Source organism: Brachyistius frenatus, unplaced genomic scaffold (genome assembly GCF_029030835.1).
Source record: "Brachyistius frenatus isolate BFR_SWC_R1_liver_20210118 unplaced genomic scaffold, ASM2903083v1 Contig_82, whole genome shotgun sequence".
NCBI classification, from domain to species: domain Eukaryota; kingdom Metazoa; phylum Chordata; class Actinopteri; family Embiotocidae; genus Brachyistius; species Brachyistius frenatus.
In genome coordinates this window covers 1,822,501-1,840,728 of record NW_027210681.1, presented here as the reverse complement: position 1 = coordinate 1,840,728, position 18,228 = coordinate 1,822,501, and the positions used below count along the sequence as shown (strand labels likewise).

General features: G+C 43.3%; 1 protein-coding gene across 5 annotated transcripts in view; it reads right to left on the bottom strand.

Annotated features, from left to right (window-relative positions):
• Positions 1-5,015: 5,015 nt before the first annotated feature.
• LOC138627169 (spectrin beta chain, non-erythrocytic 1-like) overlaps positions 5,016-18,228 on the bottom strand; it is an 88,805-nt gene continuing 75,592 nt past the window's right edge. For 3 of the 5 annotated variants that reach the window (XM_069709321.1, XM_069709318.1, XM_069709320.1), the window contains 11 exons: positions 17,086-17,100; positions 15,411-15,568; positions 15,170-15,308; positions 14,652-14,736; positions 14,278-14,474; positions 14,112-14,206; positions 13,406-13,460; positions 9,172-9,374; positions 8,920-9,093; positions 8,736-8,778; positions 5,016-8,059 (listed from right to left, as the gene is read on the bottom strand). In XM_069709321.1, coding sequence (XP_069565422.1) covers positions 7,850-8,059; positions 8,736-8,778; positions 8,920-9,093; positions 9,172-9,374; positions 13,406-13,460; positions 14,112-14,206; positions 14,278-14,474; positions 14,652-14,736; positions 15,170-15,308; positions 15,411-15,568; positions 17,086-17,100 — 1,374 coding nt within the window. In that variant the 3' untranslated portion in view covers positions 5,016-7,849. The remainder of the gene's footprint in view (positions 8,060-8,735; positions 8,779-8,919; positions 9,094-9,171; positions 9,375-13,405; positions 13,461-14,111; positions 14,207-14,277; positions 14,475-14,651; positions 14,737-15,169; positions 15,309-15,410; positions 15,569-17,085; positions 17,101-18,228) is intronic. The other 2 variants (XM_069709322.1, XM_069709319.1) reach the window with 1 other exon arrangement.

Here is an 18,228-nt window from a genome sequence, read left to right as displayed (position 1 = left end):
GCTGTGTACGTTCCTCCATCAGCTGACGTAGAGGCAGCAGTGGACACCATCCACTCCACGGTGGCTAAACTACAGACTCAGCATCCCGGTGCATTTTTGTTAGTTACTGGAGACTTTAACCAGTCTGGATAAAGTCCTGCCAACTGTTCACCAGTATGTGAACTGCCCCACAAGGAACAATAAAACTCTGGACCTCCTGTATGCTAATGACATGGATGCATACAGTACTACTGCCCTTCCCCCCCTTGGTAGATCAGACCACAACCTGGTCCTGCTGACTCCCAGGTATGTTCCTCTGGTGCAGAGGCAGCCTGTGACCACCAGGACTGTGAGGAGGTGGACACAGGAGGCTAAAGACGCCCTGCAGGACTGCTTTGGGTCCACGGACTGGGACGTGCTGTGTGGACCACATGGGGAGGACATCAACAGCAGGACGGACTGTATCACAGAATACATCAAATTCTGTGAACACACCACCGTACCATCCCGGACTGGACACTGCTTCCCCAACAATAAACCGTGGATCACCAGTGACCTGAAAGTTCTTAATCAGAAGAAAGCAGCCTTCAGGTCTGGGGACAGGGAGGAGCTCAGGAGAGTGCAGCGCCACCTGAAGGAGAAGATGAGGGAGTGCAAGGACTCCTACAGGAGGAAGCTGGAGGCCAAACTCCAGCAGAACAACGTGAGGGAGGTGTGGACCGGTATGAAGGAGATTACTGGGTTCAAGGGGAGAGAGAGACAACCAGGGGGAACCTGGAGAGGAACAACCAGGGGGAACCGGGAGAGGAACAACCAAGGGGAACCAAGAGAGGAACAACCAGGGGGAACCTGGAGAGGAACAACCAGGGGGAACCTGGAGAGGTCAAATGAACTAAACTGTTTCTTCAACAGGTTTAGTTCACCGCCCTCATCTGTCTCCTCCACACCTCACACCTCCAAAACACCTCTGCTGCCTCCCCCCCCCCCTCTGCCCCCCTGGTGAACTGCATAGAGCCCTCAATCTCAAAGGGCTCTTCCTCCATCGACACCTTGACCCCCCCACCCTTCTCACCCCCCTCTCTGTGACGACTGGCCAGGTTAGGAGACAGCTGGAGAGAATCCACCAGCGCAAGGCTGCAGGACCTGACGGCATCAGCCCCGTGGTCCTGAAGACCTGCGCCGTCCAGCTGGCTGAGGTCCTACAACACCTCTTCAACCTGAGCCTGAAGCAGGAGGAGGTCCCGGTGCTGTGGAAGACGTCCTGTCTGGTTCCAGTCCCTAAGAAGATGACTCCATCCAGGAGGTGGACATGGTTGAGGAGTACAAGTACCTGGTGTCTCCATCGACAACAGACTGAACTGGAAGACCAACATCAATGCTGTCTACAAGAAGGTGATGAGTCAACTCTTTTTCTTGAGGAAACTTCGATCCTTCAATGTGTGCAGCGAGATGTTGGAGATCTTCTACCATCTGTTGTGGCCAGTGCTTTGTACTTCGCTGGGGTCTGCTGGGGGAGCAGCATTGGAGCCGGAGACACCAACAGACTTAACAAACTGGTTAAGAAGGCCGGCTCCATCATCGGCTACAAACTGGACAGCCTGGAAAAGGAGGTGGAGAGGAGGACGCTGATCAAACTATTATCCATATTGGATAATCCTGACCACCCTCTCCACCACCTGCTGCAGGGACAGAGGAGGACGTTCTCCAAAAGATTCCTCCAGCTCCGCTGTCACAAGGACAGATACAGGAGATCATTCCTGATAAAGGAGATCATTCCAGATACAGGAGATCATTCCAGATACAGGAGATCATTCCAGATAAAGGAGATCATTCCAGATACAGGAGATCATTCCAGATAAAGGAGATCATTCCTGATACAGGAGATCATTCCAGATACAGGAGATCATTCCAGATACAGGAGATCATTCCTGATACAGGAGATCATTCCAGATACAGGAGATCATTCCAGATAAAGGAGATCATTCCAGATACAGGAGATCATTCCAGATAAAGGAGATCATTCCAGATACAGGAGATCATTCCAGATAAAGGAGATCATTCCTGATACAGGAGATCATTCCAGATACAGGAGATCATTCCAGATACAGGAGATCATTCCTGATACAGGAAATCATTCCAGATACAGGAGATCATTCCAGATACAGGAGATCATTCCTGATACAGGAGATCATTCCTGATACAGGAGATCATTCCAGATACAGGAGATCATTCCTGATACAGGAGATCATTCCAGATACAGGAGATAATTCCAGATAAAGGAGATCATTCCAGATACAGGAGATCATTCCAGATAAAGGAGATCATTCCAGATACAGGAGATCATTCCAGATAAAGGAGATCATTCCAGATACAGGAGATCATTCCAGATAAAGGAGATCATTCCAGATACAGGAGATCATTCCAGATAAAGGAGATCATTCCAGATACAGGAGATCATTCCTGATACAGGAGATCATTCCAGATACAGGAGATCATTCCAGATACAGGAGATAATTCCAGATAAAGGAGATCATTCCAGATACAGGAGATCATTCCAGATAAAGGAGATCATTCCAGATACAGGAGATCATTCCTGATACAGGAGATCATTCCAGATAAAGGAGATCATTCCTGATACAGGAGATCATTCCTGCCGACCGCAATAAGACTACAATAACTCACCTCTGGCAAAATCCATCACACGACAATAACACTGTTGACTGTGTTTCTTGGTTTGTTTGTATATAATATATATAGATATATACTGTACTGTATATACTGTGCATTTTATATTTTATATTTTTTACTGCTATTTTATTGCTTTTCCAATATTCTATTCTATTCTATTGTTCTATTATTATCTTATTGCTTCTGTATGCTGCTGTAGCGAAAAAATTTCCCCTCTGGGATTAATAAAGTAACTACCTAACATAACCTAACCTAATGAGCTTCATATTCCGGGTTTTATTTTGAAGGGCTATTCTCCACGCTTCCGCCCTCACTGTGGTGATTTGTCGCGCGCTTTTCTCGGCTCGGTTTGGGGAGGTAACCACGACGCACGGAGAGAAAACACCCCTGCTCCTCTGGAGAGGACGCGCAGCCGCAAAGCACTGTGGGAGTACGTGTTTTTTTTTCTACGATTAAAATTATTCACGAGTTTTTTTTATAAATCAGAGAGGAGTATTTAACTACAAATCCCAGCAGCAGTGAGGGAGGAGCTGTCCAAGGTGCTGGATGGCGAAAGTGGAGGAGAGAAAGTGACCGTGATTTATGTAAAATGATATTTTATAATAAAATCAATTTCAGTAGCAGGAAATTGATTAAGTCACATTTTTAAAAAGTAAAAAACGTGCAGAAAAATATTACAAAATAAAAGAAACTGGTGCAAAACGACAAAAAAAGGGAATAAAAAGAGCTGAAAAACCAAAAGCAAGTTAAAAAACAAAAAAACAAAAACGTGTTATAAACTCATAAAATATGTTGTGTGAGGAAAAAAAAATTATAATTTAAACATTAAAACCGAATTCAGAGTTAAAAACAAAATCCGCTGTTATTTTCTCAGCATTTAAAGAATTTAAATTTGACATGTTAAAAAGCAGGTGCATCATGTGGACATTTAAACTTCAGGACTTTTATATGTTAATCTGAAAGATTTTGACAACAACCGACAGAAAATGTCATACTTAAAGTTCTATAATAAAGATTTCAGTAGATTCCCTTTAATATAAAACACATATATACATCTGTATATATTTCTATGTTAATGACTGTTTTCATGCAGATATATAAATCAGTTGGATCCTCGAACATTTAACGGTCAGTTTAAACTAAAATACACTGAAATGACCTGAAAACCTGGTTTGAATCTCAGTTTTATTTGGATTAAAGTTTAGATTTCTTAATTAAATCCGACCTCCACGTTTAAGTTTCAGGTTTTTGTTCAGCTGATCTCTGACCGTCCTGCAGTCTGCAGCGCCACCCTGTGGCCAAACTACAAACAGACAGCGAATAACTCAGGAGGAGGAAGTGCTCAGGTCCTTTACTTCAGTAGAAAGTTTTACTTTACTACAAGTAAACGTGCTGCTTTTAAAACCTCACTGAAGTAAAAGTAGTATAATCAGTAAAATGCACCTGAAGTATTTAAAAGTACTTTTTTAATTTTCCTGTTGTCAAATATATTTTTGTGTTAATATTGAATGAACCTGTTTCAGTTATTGATCCTTTAGTTTCTGTTCACTATTTCAACTGTTGATGTTTCAACTACTTTCACGTAAAAAAATTAAACGTTGGCTGACTTTAAAAAAAATGTAAGAAATGAATCAAAATTTTGGACATTTACGTAATGTGTCCTGTTGCCAGTTTGTCGTATCAAAATAAAAAAAAAGGTTCAAACATAAAAATAAATGACCTTTTTCATTTAAATGAAAAAAACAATAATTTTCAGCTGTTGCAGTTTGTTTTACTTTTTTCAGTGTATCTGACCTTAAACTAATTCCATCGATCAATTATTCTCAGCTCACTTTTTTGCCACCTATTTCAATATTATTGATTATATTTTTTTAGTTTTTGTTTAAGTGTTTCAACGGTTTTTGTCAATATTTTCAGATATTTCTTTCTACTTTCACACTTGTTTTGTGTTTCGTACACTTTTGACTTGAATTCTTGAGTTCACAAGTTACTACTGATAAAATATACAAGATATATTTTAAATATCAAGCTTTAATTACTATTTCTATCAATTTACTTAAAGGAAAATACTTAAAGGTTGTGAAAAACTGAAAATGAAATATAACTAGAAAACAGTTTGTTCATATGTTGAATTTGTATGTTTTTGACGTATGAATGTTTTTCTGACCGAGCTGCTGGGTGGAGGTTCAGTATCAGTGTGTTCGTGTTGAATCAGATTCTCAGCATGCAGCTTGTAATCCTGATAAATCCCTGCAGCCCGCTGTGCAATCAGTGTCTGCAGCTCGCTGACGGTCGATATCTTGTACTTACACCTGACCTCTGACCTCTGAAAGAACAAAGAGAGTCGCTTCGTTTTAAAAGCATTTTAATGGCTTTTTGCATGTATGTAACAGAGATGGGGAGAAATCTACAGGTGCAGATCCAACTAGCAGTGACCCCCCCGGTCCACATCACATCGACTACCTCACCTACAAACCCCAGGCCCCGCCCACCCCGCCCGCCCGCCCCCCCATCGTGGCATTATTGATTGTGCAATATGAAGAAATATCTCGTTACTATGGTTACAGTGACAGAGGAATGCACACTATATTTATCAAACCGCCAGAGAAGGTAGCATGAAGAAAAAGAAAAAAAAAAAAGGAAAGAGAAAAGAAAACAGGAACCGTTTGAGAGCCGATCACCGAGTGACTCCACCCGCCTGAACCCTGCACCAGCCGTGGAGAAACAAACGCACCCACCTGCTGCTCTCTGGGGAATCACGCAGGCCACATTTCCTCGCAGCTACGGAAGTTCGTTAGTGACAAAATTACAAAAAAATTAAAACAAACAGGACTTGAGAGTAAAGTTTGAAATCTAAACTCACCTTTTCAGACAACGGGGTGGGGGGCGGGGTGGGGGGGGGACCTGCTTCCACAGGCCACGCCCACTTCAAGCTGCTTCAATCTTTAATCAGTTTGAGATTCAATTCATGATGATAAAATTCATCCAGAACTAAAAATTTTGCCTGATTGTAAATTATTTGGTGGCAAAAAAAAAAAAATTGTTTTAAAGGAAAACTTTTCAAATAGTTGAAAATCAGTGAATGATGGTGGACAAATTTACAGCTGTAAAAAGTAGTTACAGGAAAATGAATTGCCAATTTGATTAATAAAGTAGTTTTTCCATCTTCTATCAAAGTAAATTAAACATGTTCTGTATTTATATCGTTGATTTGTCAAAAAAAGATGTTACGATGGACAATTTTTACTGATCGCTGATGTTTTATGGATCAAACAATTAATCAGTAATAAAAAATTGTCTGTTTAGTTTATAAGACGTGAGACTTCTAATAAACGTTATAATTTTGCCGTTAACCTCAGAGTGCAGCGCCCCCTGGTGTGTGGACGCCGGCATGTACAATATTTTACATGTGAAATACATTTTACAAATCTGAGATTTAGGAGCAAAGTTTAAGGAATAAATATATAAAATTAGGAGTTGTTTTGTAATTAATAAAAGTATCTTCCACTTCGCTTCTAACTTTGATTACGTCTTGAAATTTTTAAACTTCAGAAAGCGTTCAGCTCAGATTTCTACTTTGTCATTAAAGAGCTTCCGTAGCTAAAAAACAGCTTGACAGATTTCACTTCGGAGGTCGGCGGCGGTTTAACTCGGAAATCTTAAAAAAAACAGGAGTGCTGAAGCCAACAAGCAAGCGACCATTATTCTGCAACGTTACTCACTTCCAGTAAATGCTTTGTAGAACCGACTCGTCCACTTAACAGCGATGCTTAAAGTAATTTTTAGTTTTTTTTATAGTACATCTACGCCTCCCTAATAAACCTTAAGACAGCTTAGCGTAACCGTGGAAACAGAAAAACAGGAGGGGAGAACAGAAACGTACGAAGGAGGAGGAGGAAGAAGGAAATGTTTGGGGAAGTAGAAAAAGAAACAAACAAACATTCTCAGCTGTTTGTTCCCGTCGAGCCGTTGGCGCCTCGACGGCTCCTTCGTTTTTAGAGCGTACACATCGTTAGCTAAAGAACGTTAGACTCAAATGAAGCTTATTACGGTCGGTAGGTCTTATTAGTAATAACAGGTGATTAATTAAACACAGGTTTATCTTTTAACAGTTTGTTATACACAAGTTATACATACAGTTCAAAGCACCGCAGGGCGACGCTCTGAATTACAGCCGCTCTGCAGGAAGCAGCCGGCGCCGCGGCCGACTCGCTTTTCACAGGTTTTTATTAAATCTGACCGACAGAAAAGCAGAATAATTCAGAGCTTTTAGCACTTATCTTTTTTCACATGATTCTGCAGCTTCAGAAAGGTGTAATTTCAGAGGATCACCCCACCGTGGTCTCAGGTTTCCCCGCTACAGAGGGATACACGTCATCTCGCAAAGGCAAAGGCCTCGCAAAAAACCCACTGAGGTCGGACCCGAACGGGAAACTAACTACAACTTCCACAAAAAAAAGAACGAAACCAAAACAAAACCAGAAAGTGAGACGACGGGTGAACACGACCCACAGAAGGCAGCCGGGACGATGACAGAACAGCAGGAGATAGAAAAACACAAGAAGAAGGAAGTGGGACCTCCTCTACATCGTGGTGGCGGTGGTGTTGTTCAGCGGCAAACTCTGGCTTCAATCTTCACGACGGCAGCTGACGTCTGTCTGTTTTTGTTCTTCCTGCTCCTTATCTTACAAAAGGTGAACGGAGGTGGAGAGTTGGAGCTGAACTGGAGCTCTGAGCCGGACCGGACGGTTGATAGGCACAGAGTGGAGAGTTTTGGCTCGGAGCTTGCATGCTGGAGTCACGCTTTGAGAGGAAGAGGAAGAGGAGGAGGAGGAGGAGGAGGAGGAGGAGGAGGAGGAGGAGGAGGAGGGAGGGCTGTTTGGGACGCGGTCTGATGTAGCAGCTGATCAATAAAGGAGTTCAAAAACCTCGTAGAATAATTATTATATTTAAATGTTATTTCATTATTAGAACAGCTGTGATTAAATAAACTAAATTATTCAGTTAATTCTTCTTCTGAGGATCAGCTGCTACGAACGGACTCGGAATCGACCCGCCGGTCAGCTGACGCGGACATCTTCAACAAATATGTGACCGAAGATCGATCGATGATGAGGAGCGACCCCGAACAGCCCGGAGGGGGGAGGAGGAGGAGGAGGAGGAGGGGGAAGAGTAGGAGCTTCTACTTCTTCTTGCTGAACAGACTGAAGCGTTTCTCCTTGTCTTTCTCTCGTTTGCCCGGGCTGGACTCGGCGGTCGCCGTGGCGACGGAGGCCGGCAGCGTCTGAGCGCGTGCAGCGGGGGCGGGCGTGCTATGGCTGCTGGGCGTCACCTCCGACCTGTCGCCCGACACAGCGGCTGAGATGGCCGAGATCCACGTGTTCATCTCCTCCTGGGGGAGGAAGAGGAGGAGGAGGAGGAGGAGGAGGCAAATAACAAAATACTGTTATAAACTCTTACTGTTTAACATGTTTAATAAATAATTAATAAATAAAGACCAAGAATTTAAATAAAATACATTTCTATGTCTTCTAAGTTAATGAAAATGTAATAAAGGATCCGTTAGGGCTAAAAAGTACGACTTTGTTTCCAGACTGTTGAAAACAAAGGAGGACCAAGGAGACCCTGAACTGTTGAGCGGTTGAAATCCTGGGACCACATTTCACTTTCAAAACTCCAGAAACTGGTCTCCTCAGTTCCCAAAGGTTTCCAGAGTGTTGTTAAAAGAAGAGTTGATGCAGCTCAGTGGTGAACATCATCCTGGAACAACTTTAGAGACGTGTTGCTGACATCAGATTCACAATGAGAAGATATTTATCAGAAAACAACAACACTTCTCCGTTTCTAAATTTAAATGGGTTTAATGGATTTGAAAATCATCAAATTCTTTTATATTTACATTTTACTCAGCATCCCGACTTCATACAGAACAAAACAAAATAAAACCTTTTTAAAACGACGAGTTGAACAATCTTTAACTTTACAATTGATAAAACAAATATAGACGTATTACTGGAAGACTGAGGACTTTCATCACCATCCACTAAAACACATTTTTGAATACTTACGTCATCTTTGGCTTGGAAGAGATACTCATTCCCGTCAGTGATTCTGTGGAAGTTAAAGCATATAAATTCATATTTAGATTTTCTTTTGTACAGAAGTTACCTCGCATTATTAATTAGACGTATTAATTCACATCTTTGTAAACTGAAAACGAGCAGCGAGAGTTTCCGTCGTCACGACACCCACTTGAGCTTGAAGACGTGCTTCTTCTTCTTGTAGTCCAGCGCCACCTCGCAGACGGCGTCCCGCAGGCTGACGGGGATCTCGCTGTGATACGGGATTCCCTGGCTGGCGCTCTTCTGGTCCTTGTAGAAGCCCATCTCCTGCTGGTTGATCACACAGTACACGTTGTGCCACGACCTGCGGGGACACGGAGAGAGTCCAGGTCATCGCCGCTGCGTCGCCGACACGTCTTAACGCCGTCGCCACGACCCGTACCTGCTCGACGCCTTCTTGTTATGCCCCTCCCACTCGTGCTTGCGGTGCAGGAAGGCCTCCAGCTGGGACGTCGGAGCGTCCGGCTGGCTCTTGGCCGGCAGCGTCGCCGCCTGGCTGGCTTTGCCCTTGCGAGACGCCCCGGGAGACCCCGAGGGGCTGGGCTCCGACACGCCGTTCACCGCCTCGCCCCCGTCGATGTTCTCCTGGAGGCGGAGGAGGAAGAGGAGGAGTCAGAGGAGGAAGAGGAGGGACGGATCCGTCCCGCAGACACTCAGAAGCTTTGATCAGTAATCGGAGCGGCAGCATGCAGAGCACAGAACAATCTCAGGATTTCACTTTCAATCTGGTTAAAACAAACAAACCTTCAACTCAACACCTGAAATAAATGAGACGTAAACTGAAAGATCAGTCGAGGAAAGCATCATGTTTAAAGTCCTCAACGTGACCTCAACACCATGAAACGGACCCAGTTAACTAACTTTAACCCAACAGCTGAATGTCCTGTTTTAACTGATGATGATTTCATTATTGGTTAATTTGACAATTATTTCCTCGATTCATCGATGAGTGGAAGAAGTTCAAAACGGTCCTAAAGATGCAAAAATATCCTGTAAAATATCTAAAAGAGAAAAACGTTTTTGTTTACTTGAAAATGACTGACCTGATTATCAAAAGTTACGAAATAATTTTCTGCTAATAAACAAAGCGTTGCGGGTTTTTTTTTTTTTAATTATTCGTAAACGCCAACAAAGTAACTCCATCCAATAAATCAACCTAAAATCAAAGCTAATATTTAAACGTTTGACAGTTTTACATTTCAATATCTTAAATTCTCACCGTCTGACATAATCTACAACATCTGAAATGATCTAAACCGAGACGCTGGAGTCTTCAGTCCATCAAACCACCGACGTCGTCTCCGTCCTCACGTTGAGCTTTTCAGTGTTTTAGCATTCAGCGTGAGCTCAGCCGGATTTCCTCTTTAGAGGAACATCGTACGTTGTTGAGCGGGAACGCGGTCCCAACATGCACTGATCACGTGTTTCATGACATGCATGATCACAGCACCACTCCAGAACACACAACACGGAGGGCAGCGTGAGGACAGCGTGAGGACAGACGAGGACGAGACGGCACACCAAATAAAATCTCAAACAATCATGGGAGAATTGCTTGGTGGTGAGTATCAGCAGGTTTGATAGTTCCACACCACACCCACTCCACCCAGGCTCGTTACCGGACGGAGCTCTTCGAGGGCCGGACGGGAGGCGAGGAGGATCCACGGAGCTCTAACTGCAGACCCGGACCGATCCGGTCCGTCCGGTCCGGTCCGGTGGGCTTTTATTGGATCTCAACTGGACCTCAGAGCTTCAGTTTAAATCTCGGTGACGGTCGGATCGGTTCTGAGTGTTTTATTAAAGCTTCTATTAAAACCTGACACCAGTTCAGACTCTTGAACCTTAAAACGTTGTGACAGCAGTGATTCGCTGAGCAGCTCCACGGACCCCAAAGACCTTTTTCTCTTTTCTAAAAACGCCCGTTTGAACCTTTGAATTTAAACGTATCTGTAACTTCTCATGTTTCTAGAAACAACAGAACAGAACACTGAAATGTTTGTTTGTGCTGGAATACAAAAATGTTTTAAAGAAATGTGTCATTTCATACAATTATTCTATTGTACTAATCACTCCAGTTTTATTTTACTTGTTAGGATATAAAATGTTCAATTTTGTGGCGGATTTTCTCAAAAATGTCATTTGTGGAATTTAAAATGAGTTTTTTGCACAAAAATTGCCAGAAAAAGTTGCATTTTCTTTTTATCAACTACCTGATAAATAATAATATATAATGACTTCCTGTGATAATAATGCTGCTGCGCATCACAGATATTGAAGTTCTTGTGTCTCAACATTTGTGTTTGGTTTAATACGCAGAGACGACATCAACTTTTAATGATCAAACTAAAGTTAAAGGCATTTGACATGATTTCTCTGAATATGAAGTGTACATAGTTTTAACGATTATTTATTGAAGTTCACGACAGTTTTTACTGAAAAATGTAAGGAGTTTTGCCAAATTTCAAACTCCCTCAAATATTGCAGAGATCTCCTAAAGTTGCGATAAATATTAGGACGGCAGGATTTCCTGGAGGGAAACAAACGATCAAAGAATATGAAGAACTGCTCCAGCTGATGACATCTGAACGATGATCGGATCAGAAGTTTCACAAAGTAAAACTCCAGGATGAAAACTAGTGAAGAACAATGAGATGAAGAAACATCAACAGGAACTGAAATGATAATAATGGTGACAACATGCATAAAAGAAAAACATGAAGACGGTATGGAGAGAAACACAGAGACGAACCAGAGCGGGTCGGAGGGATGATTGATGCTGACGGTTTATTGGAGGACGTGTTAGTCAGAAACATGAAGAAAGACGTTAACAGTGAACCGCGACAACAACAGACTCACGACAACATGGAACATAACTGAATAAATATAATATAATGAGGAGAGCTGGGGGAGTAAAACTGAAGGATGGAGGAGACACACAATAACACACACACACACACACACACACACACACACACACACACACACACACACACACACACACACACACACACACACACACACACACACAGCCGGACGTGTGGTGGGAGCGATTATTAACGCATCAGTTTTACATGGAACTGTGGAATGATTTAGAAAATGGATTAAAGAGATTGTATGTAAGAAATGGTTTGTTTCTACTTGAAGATGAAGATGAAGATGTATCATAACCTCGGTTCTGTTCTTTCGTCTCTCATCTTATTTCTTGTGTCTCTCAATGTGCTGATGATGCTGTGATTTACATGAGAACACATGTTCTATATCTCAAAGATGATGTGAAGTTTTAATGATCAAATTAAACATTAAAGGCATTTGACATCTTTTATTTTAAGACAATAAGAGTAAGACATCATTTCTCTGAATATGACTGTGAATCTGTATTATAAATTACGTTTTAATGATTTGTTTATTAATCAATGGAGTATTTTTCTCATTTCGTTTTACCGAATCTCTCAATACGCTGATGATGCTGTGATTTACGTTAATGAATAAATATCTAGATTTCTCTTTGTGACGTTGCTGTGTGACCACTGAGGGATATATTTATTTATTTATTATTAATATGTCGAGGATCTCAGGTGTTGATGTTCCACAGGGTGAGTTTATAAATGATGACGTACAAGAGCAGAAACATGAGCAGCTGAGGGGAGAGGATGACGGGAGGGTCGGGCTGAAGGAGAAGGAGGGAGGAAGAGGAGGAGGAGGAGGATGAGGAGGAGGAAGAGTGGATAAAACCAGCTGCTGCTTTGTGGTTGTGAACGTACTGTGTGTGTGTTTGTTGTCCCGTTCAACATTTAACCACACACACACACACACACACACACACACACACACACACACACACACACACACACACACACACACACACACACACACACACACACACACACACACACACACACACACACACACACACAAAATGCAAACATCACTTCCTGTTTACATGACTTGTGTTTTCCACTAATCTGGTAATTTGTGATTTAAAGAGTTCTTCAAGTCTATTTTTTACTTTCTTTCACTGAACAAATAAAGTACAAAAAGGGAATGTTAGATAAGTTTTAGGAAATAAAACAGTAAGAATTTAAGATTTACTTGTGAAAGACAAATTAAACAAACTAAAAGTGGACAGTACAAAGACTAAAAGCTCGTCACACTGCAGATGTTTGAAAGAACAAATCATTTAAAATGAAGCTGAGCTCAGGAAACAAAACCACTTCGGTGGAGGCGGGATCTCTTCCACCGCGGCGTAAATCAGTCCTGTTGCTTTACAGAAGTTATTCTTGTGATCTCGAAGCCTCTCGTTAGAAGGAATTAAAGTAAAATCTCAAACTAAATCAAACGTGAAATCTGTGAAGCTGAAGTCGTTACGATTTTAAAATAAAACACGATTAATCAATAAGGGGCAAACAATAGAGCTGTGTTCTCTGGGAGGTCAAAGGTTAACCTGTGTGTGTGTGTGTGTGTGTGTGTGTGTGTGTGTGTGTGTGTGTGTGTGTGTGTGTGTGTGTGTGTGTGTGTGTGTGTGTGTGTGTGTGTGTGTGTCATCAGGGTGCAGCGGTGGTCCTGCGGCTCTGCAGGGTGTTGCTGTATTTCTGGTAGGCAGGTGAGCGGTAACTAACCCGGGGAGACTCCTGGTCGGACGGCAGCCCGTTCTGAGACACCGGCCCTCCCTCCCTGTAGACACACAACGAGTCAGAGACACAAAGACACAACGAGTCAGAGACACAAAGACACAACGAGTCAGAGACACAAAGGCACAAAGAGTCATTTCACTGCTGATAAAATAGTTCCTGCATCTGATGAGGTCATGAACTTTCTTCTTTTTTCTCTTTGCTCTCGTTTCTCTTTAATGAATCGATGAGTCATTAAAATCCAGGAAAACTGCCGTCTTTAAGCCTCGAGATTGTTTGTTTTTATCTGTTTTATTTAAGAGATTATTTAAGATAATTTGAATGTCATGAAAGAATAAAAGCGGGATAACACCGTAAAATTAAATTCTTAACTTTGCTGGTCCTCCCTAACATAACAAGAATATATAAATAAAAATTTAAAAAACCACCAAAAAAAAGAACTATCAAACAATAAAAATAGAAATAGTTTAAATAGAGTATTTCATGGTAAACTGAGAATTTTGGGCTTTTAGACTGTTGGTCCAACAAAACAAAACATTTGAGGACATCAAAACTTCATCTAAATGAAACCTGCTGCGATCGCTTGACTCTTTCACCTTCTTCCTTCACGATAATGATTCCCACATTAACATTAAACACATGTTCATTAACATAATATCAGTGAGTTGTAATGTTTCCGTGCTTCCTGTATTACTTTGCTGCATCGTCTGTGGGCGGAGCCTCTGCGGCGGCAGGTTGTCTCCTCCTCTCTTCTTCCTCTTGCGTTCTTCTCACTTCCAGTAACTCCATCTGGAGAACAAACACACCGTCAGCCTCCTGTTTACTAGAACCCGACTCTTCATCCTCCTCCTCGTCCTCACCGTCGTCAGCCTCTCCAGCGCGGCGAAGCGCTCCTCCCAGGTGGCGGCGGACTTCTCGAAGGCCTCGTGACGTTTGATGAGCTTCTCCACCTCGTCCACGTTCTGTCCCATGTCCCTGCCGGACAGGTAGGGCTCCTGACCCAGCAGCCAGGCCTCGGCCACGCCGGCGTCCCGGGAGAACTGGTGCACCTCCAGGACTGAACACACACACACACACACACACACACACACACACACACACACACACACACACACACACACACACACACACACACACACACACACACACACACACACACACACAGGTTAAACTACACACACTCTCATCATTTAACCCCGTGAGTGTAACGGAGGAAGTGAAGGGGACGTCTCACCCAGTCTCAGCCACTCCCATCGGTCCTCCCACTTGTCAATCATGTCTTTCCTCTTGTCCGTCAACTGTAACAACTTTTCTTTAATCTGCGGGAACGAAACAGGAAAACAAGCTGATGACAAACGTCTGCATGAAGTTTGGACAAAGAATAAATAAACAAACAGTGAAAAACATCACAAACATCTTAAAAATCATTTGAAACCCTAAACCCTTAAAACTAATTTGTACATTTCAGGAAACCACGTGAGACTTTTAAATAGAAACTGCAGTTGAAAATAAAGACTAAAGTCACATTTAAACATCAATATGTATGTTTTTCTTTCGTCATTCTGCTTTAAAAAAAAACACCTTTATGTTTGTGTTTACGTGGTCAGACTGACTTTCTCCACCGAGGATTCAAATCTCACCACAACGGATCAAACAAAACAAAACGAAATGAAATAAAATACCATAAAATAACAAAATCAAGTCAAATCAAACCAAACCAAATGAATTGGGCCTGATCGTGCTGCTCCCCACCTCCTCTGCAGCGTAGTGCTTCCTGGCCAGCAGCGCCTTCCCCAGCTCGATGCAGGCGGTGAAGCTGTCGTTGCGGGCGTCGATCTCGGCCTTGATGCCCTGATGGTTGTTCATCAGCAGCTCCACGGACGACACGTCCCTGAAGACCAGCGACAGACCACGTCAGGGATATTCATCCATCGACATCACAGAATATCCATACTTCCTGTCGCTGTGGCGCCGTGACGCAGTGAGAACGTACCTGGGCTTCTCCTGGGCCTCGATCAGGCGGATGACGTCCTCCATCCACAGCATCAGGTCGCGCACCATGCTGAAGAAGCGGAACTTGTCTGCGGTGTCGACCAGCTTCACCCGCCGGCCCTCCGCCGCCTCCAGCAGATTCTTCCAGGCCTCCAGGACCTGAGGGGGGAGGGGGGGAGGTGGAGAACGCAGTGGGGGGTCACACCTGAGTTCAAACATCACCTGATAAACGAAGGTTCAACCATTCAGACTGACGCTGCTGAGCTCTGGAGGGAGGTGGGCGGGGGGGGGGGGGTCGCGTCAGGCTTATTGTTATTAACTGATGATGAGGAGGAAGTCTTCTGTTTCTGAACACACCTGTACAGGTGCAGCTGGACTGGGGGGGGGGGGGGGTCCAAGCAGAGGGGAAGCAGCACATTCATACGTGCAGGCTGCAGAGGCAGAAGCTCCGCCCACTGAGGTGGAGGGCGACGTCGCAACACAGGTCACATCGAAATTATATTCCATCTGTCTGCATTATTATTATTATTAAAACTATTACAATTACTATTATTAATATTTCATAATGTACACTATTACTGTTTTATGTAAAACTGCATTAAATAAACTGACATGTTTTCTGTTGATCTCATTAATTATGAAGCATTTTTAAACAGAAACCAGGTTTTAACAGAATCTGGTCTTCTGTGGTTTTAAAGGCTTCTGAGTTGATTTTAAATTTACATTCATTATTTTTTAGTCATTACTCACTTCAGAAGATAATTAAATATGAAAAATGGGGCTGAGAGTCGTGCAGGTGAGAAGAGCAGTTTTCCTTTTGTTCTCATCAAAAGTAGGATTAAAAATATTTTAAGAACGTTCCCACAAAATGATTTTAAAGGAAATGATCCTGGTCGGAAAATAATGTAATTCTGGAAAAAGAAAGAAACAACTTTCCACTAAAAAAGCGTCGAGAACAAAGTATAAATATTCTCAGAAGGTTTTAAAGCGTAAAATCTTGAGCTGGAAAAAGTTTTCTAAAGTCGTTTTAAGGGTTTGAAATCGACATTTATGCATTTTAAAAAGAAAAAAAACCATTAGTGTGGTGGAGCCTGAGCATAGATCCTCTAGGATTAATAATAATAATAATAATAAGAGGCTAGCTGAAGCAGTATAATTAAGAATAGCCATATTAATGTTAGCAAGCTGCTGATCATCATTTATTTTCACTAACCGTGTTTTCAGAGGACGACAAGCAGCTAACAAGCAGCTAACAAGCAGCTACGTGTGAGCACTAAAAAGCTTTAATTAGTGGGAGAGAAGCTACGCTAGAAGGTTCTCCGGGTTTCATCTTCACCGAGCGGACCCGAACCGGACTTACAAACCACAGGTAGCGCTTGCTTTCACCGCCTCAGACGCCCAGGTGGGTGGAGCTTAAAGCTCGTTAGCGCTCGTGTACTTATGATTCGGAGGAACGTGCACCCACACGGCGATCTGAGGGCGGAGAAACAAAATCCTACGAGTGTTTGTAACATCGTCGGGTCGGCCGCCACCGACGAGGCCGGAGCTGCAGGAAGGCGACTAAAATGTTTCTAACGCGTCTCAACATTTTAGTCAGAGTATTAAAAGAAAGTCTGAAACTGCAGCCAAAATGAAGACTGATGCAAAGCCGAGGTTTCTGCTGAACGGAGTCTCACCTCTCTCTTCCTCTTCTGGGCGGACAGAGAGGAGGATGTGAAGGGAAACGACATACAGGGATGGTCAAAACACAACGCCATCACACACACTCAGCTCATCATCATCAGGCCACGGCGCTCCACGCCGGACTCAAACACCTGCCGATACTTTCATCAAACATCGGACATCAGAGACCATCGATAAGTTCAGAGGGTTCCTGAACGCAGCGCGGTGATGCACGCGGAGCAACGACCTCCACGAGGAAGTAGTCAGAGTTCAACATCGTCGCCGAGTTCCACACGTTAACGTGAGCAGACTTAACACCGAGTGTTCCTGAGCCCATGCAGTGATTTCCACGACAGATTCACAGCTGTTTTTTTTTTGTGTCAAACTCTGTAAATGTTCAACAGAGAAACTTTGAAAGTCTTCAGAAAGTCTGACGGCGATGAAGCGACGAGCCGGCGAGCTGTTCTGATGACATCACGTTTCAAGAGGGGCGGAGCTTCACTGTCCGAGACCAAAGAAGGCGTGTCACATCAGGAGACACCAGGTGGGTTTTCTTTGTGTCACCGTGAATTCGTCCCCCAGAGTCAGACTGTCAACAATGAGTTCCACCGGGACCTTCTGAGGTTCTGTTCTGGTTCGAACTTCCTTTCTGCTGTCTTGTTTCACTTCCTGTCCTTTGTATGATTGTTGGCCCCGCCCCCTGATTAGTGTCACCTGTCCCTCGTTGTCCTTCCCTCCCTGCTGTATTTAGTCCGTGTGCTTTCTTCTTCCCTCTTTGTGAGTTTGTTTCAGTTTCCTGTCTGTCGCTGCGTCTGTTGAAACCCAGAGAACACAACCTGAACCGTGTTGCCATGACAACGGGGCTCTCCAACACGCCCGCTCACAGCGCGTTGCAAACAGGCGAGAAACGTGTTGAAGCTACGATTCTGGAGTGGAAATCACCGCGTGGGCTCAGAAACACTTGGCTGTGATTCAGGCGCGTTAAAGAGTCTCCAAAATCTGCTGTTTCTCTGCTCCAGTTTCAGATCCGTGGTGACATCGCAGATGTTCACAGATGTTCACAGGTCACGTAAACGTGATGCGTTCAACAGGAAGTCTCTCTGAACTTATTGATCGACCTCTCAACATGGAGACAAAATCACAAGGAAGTGAAAAGG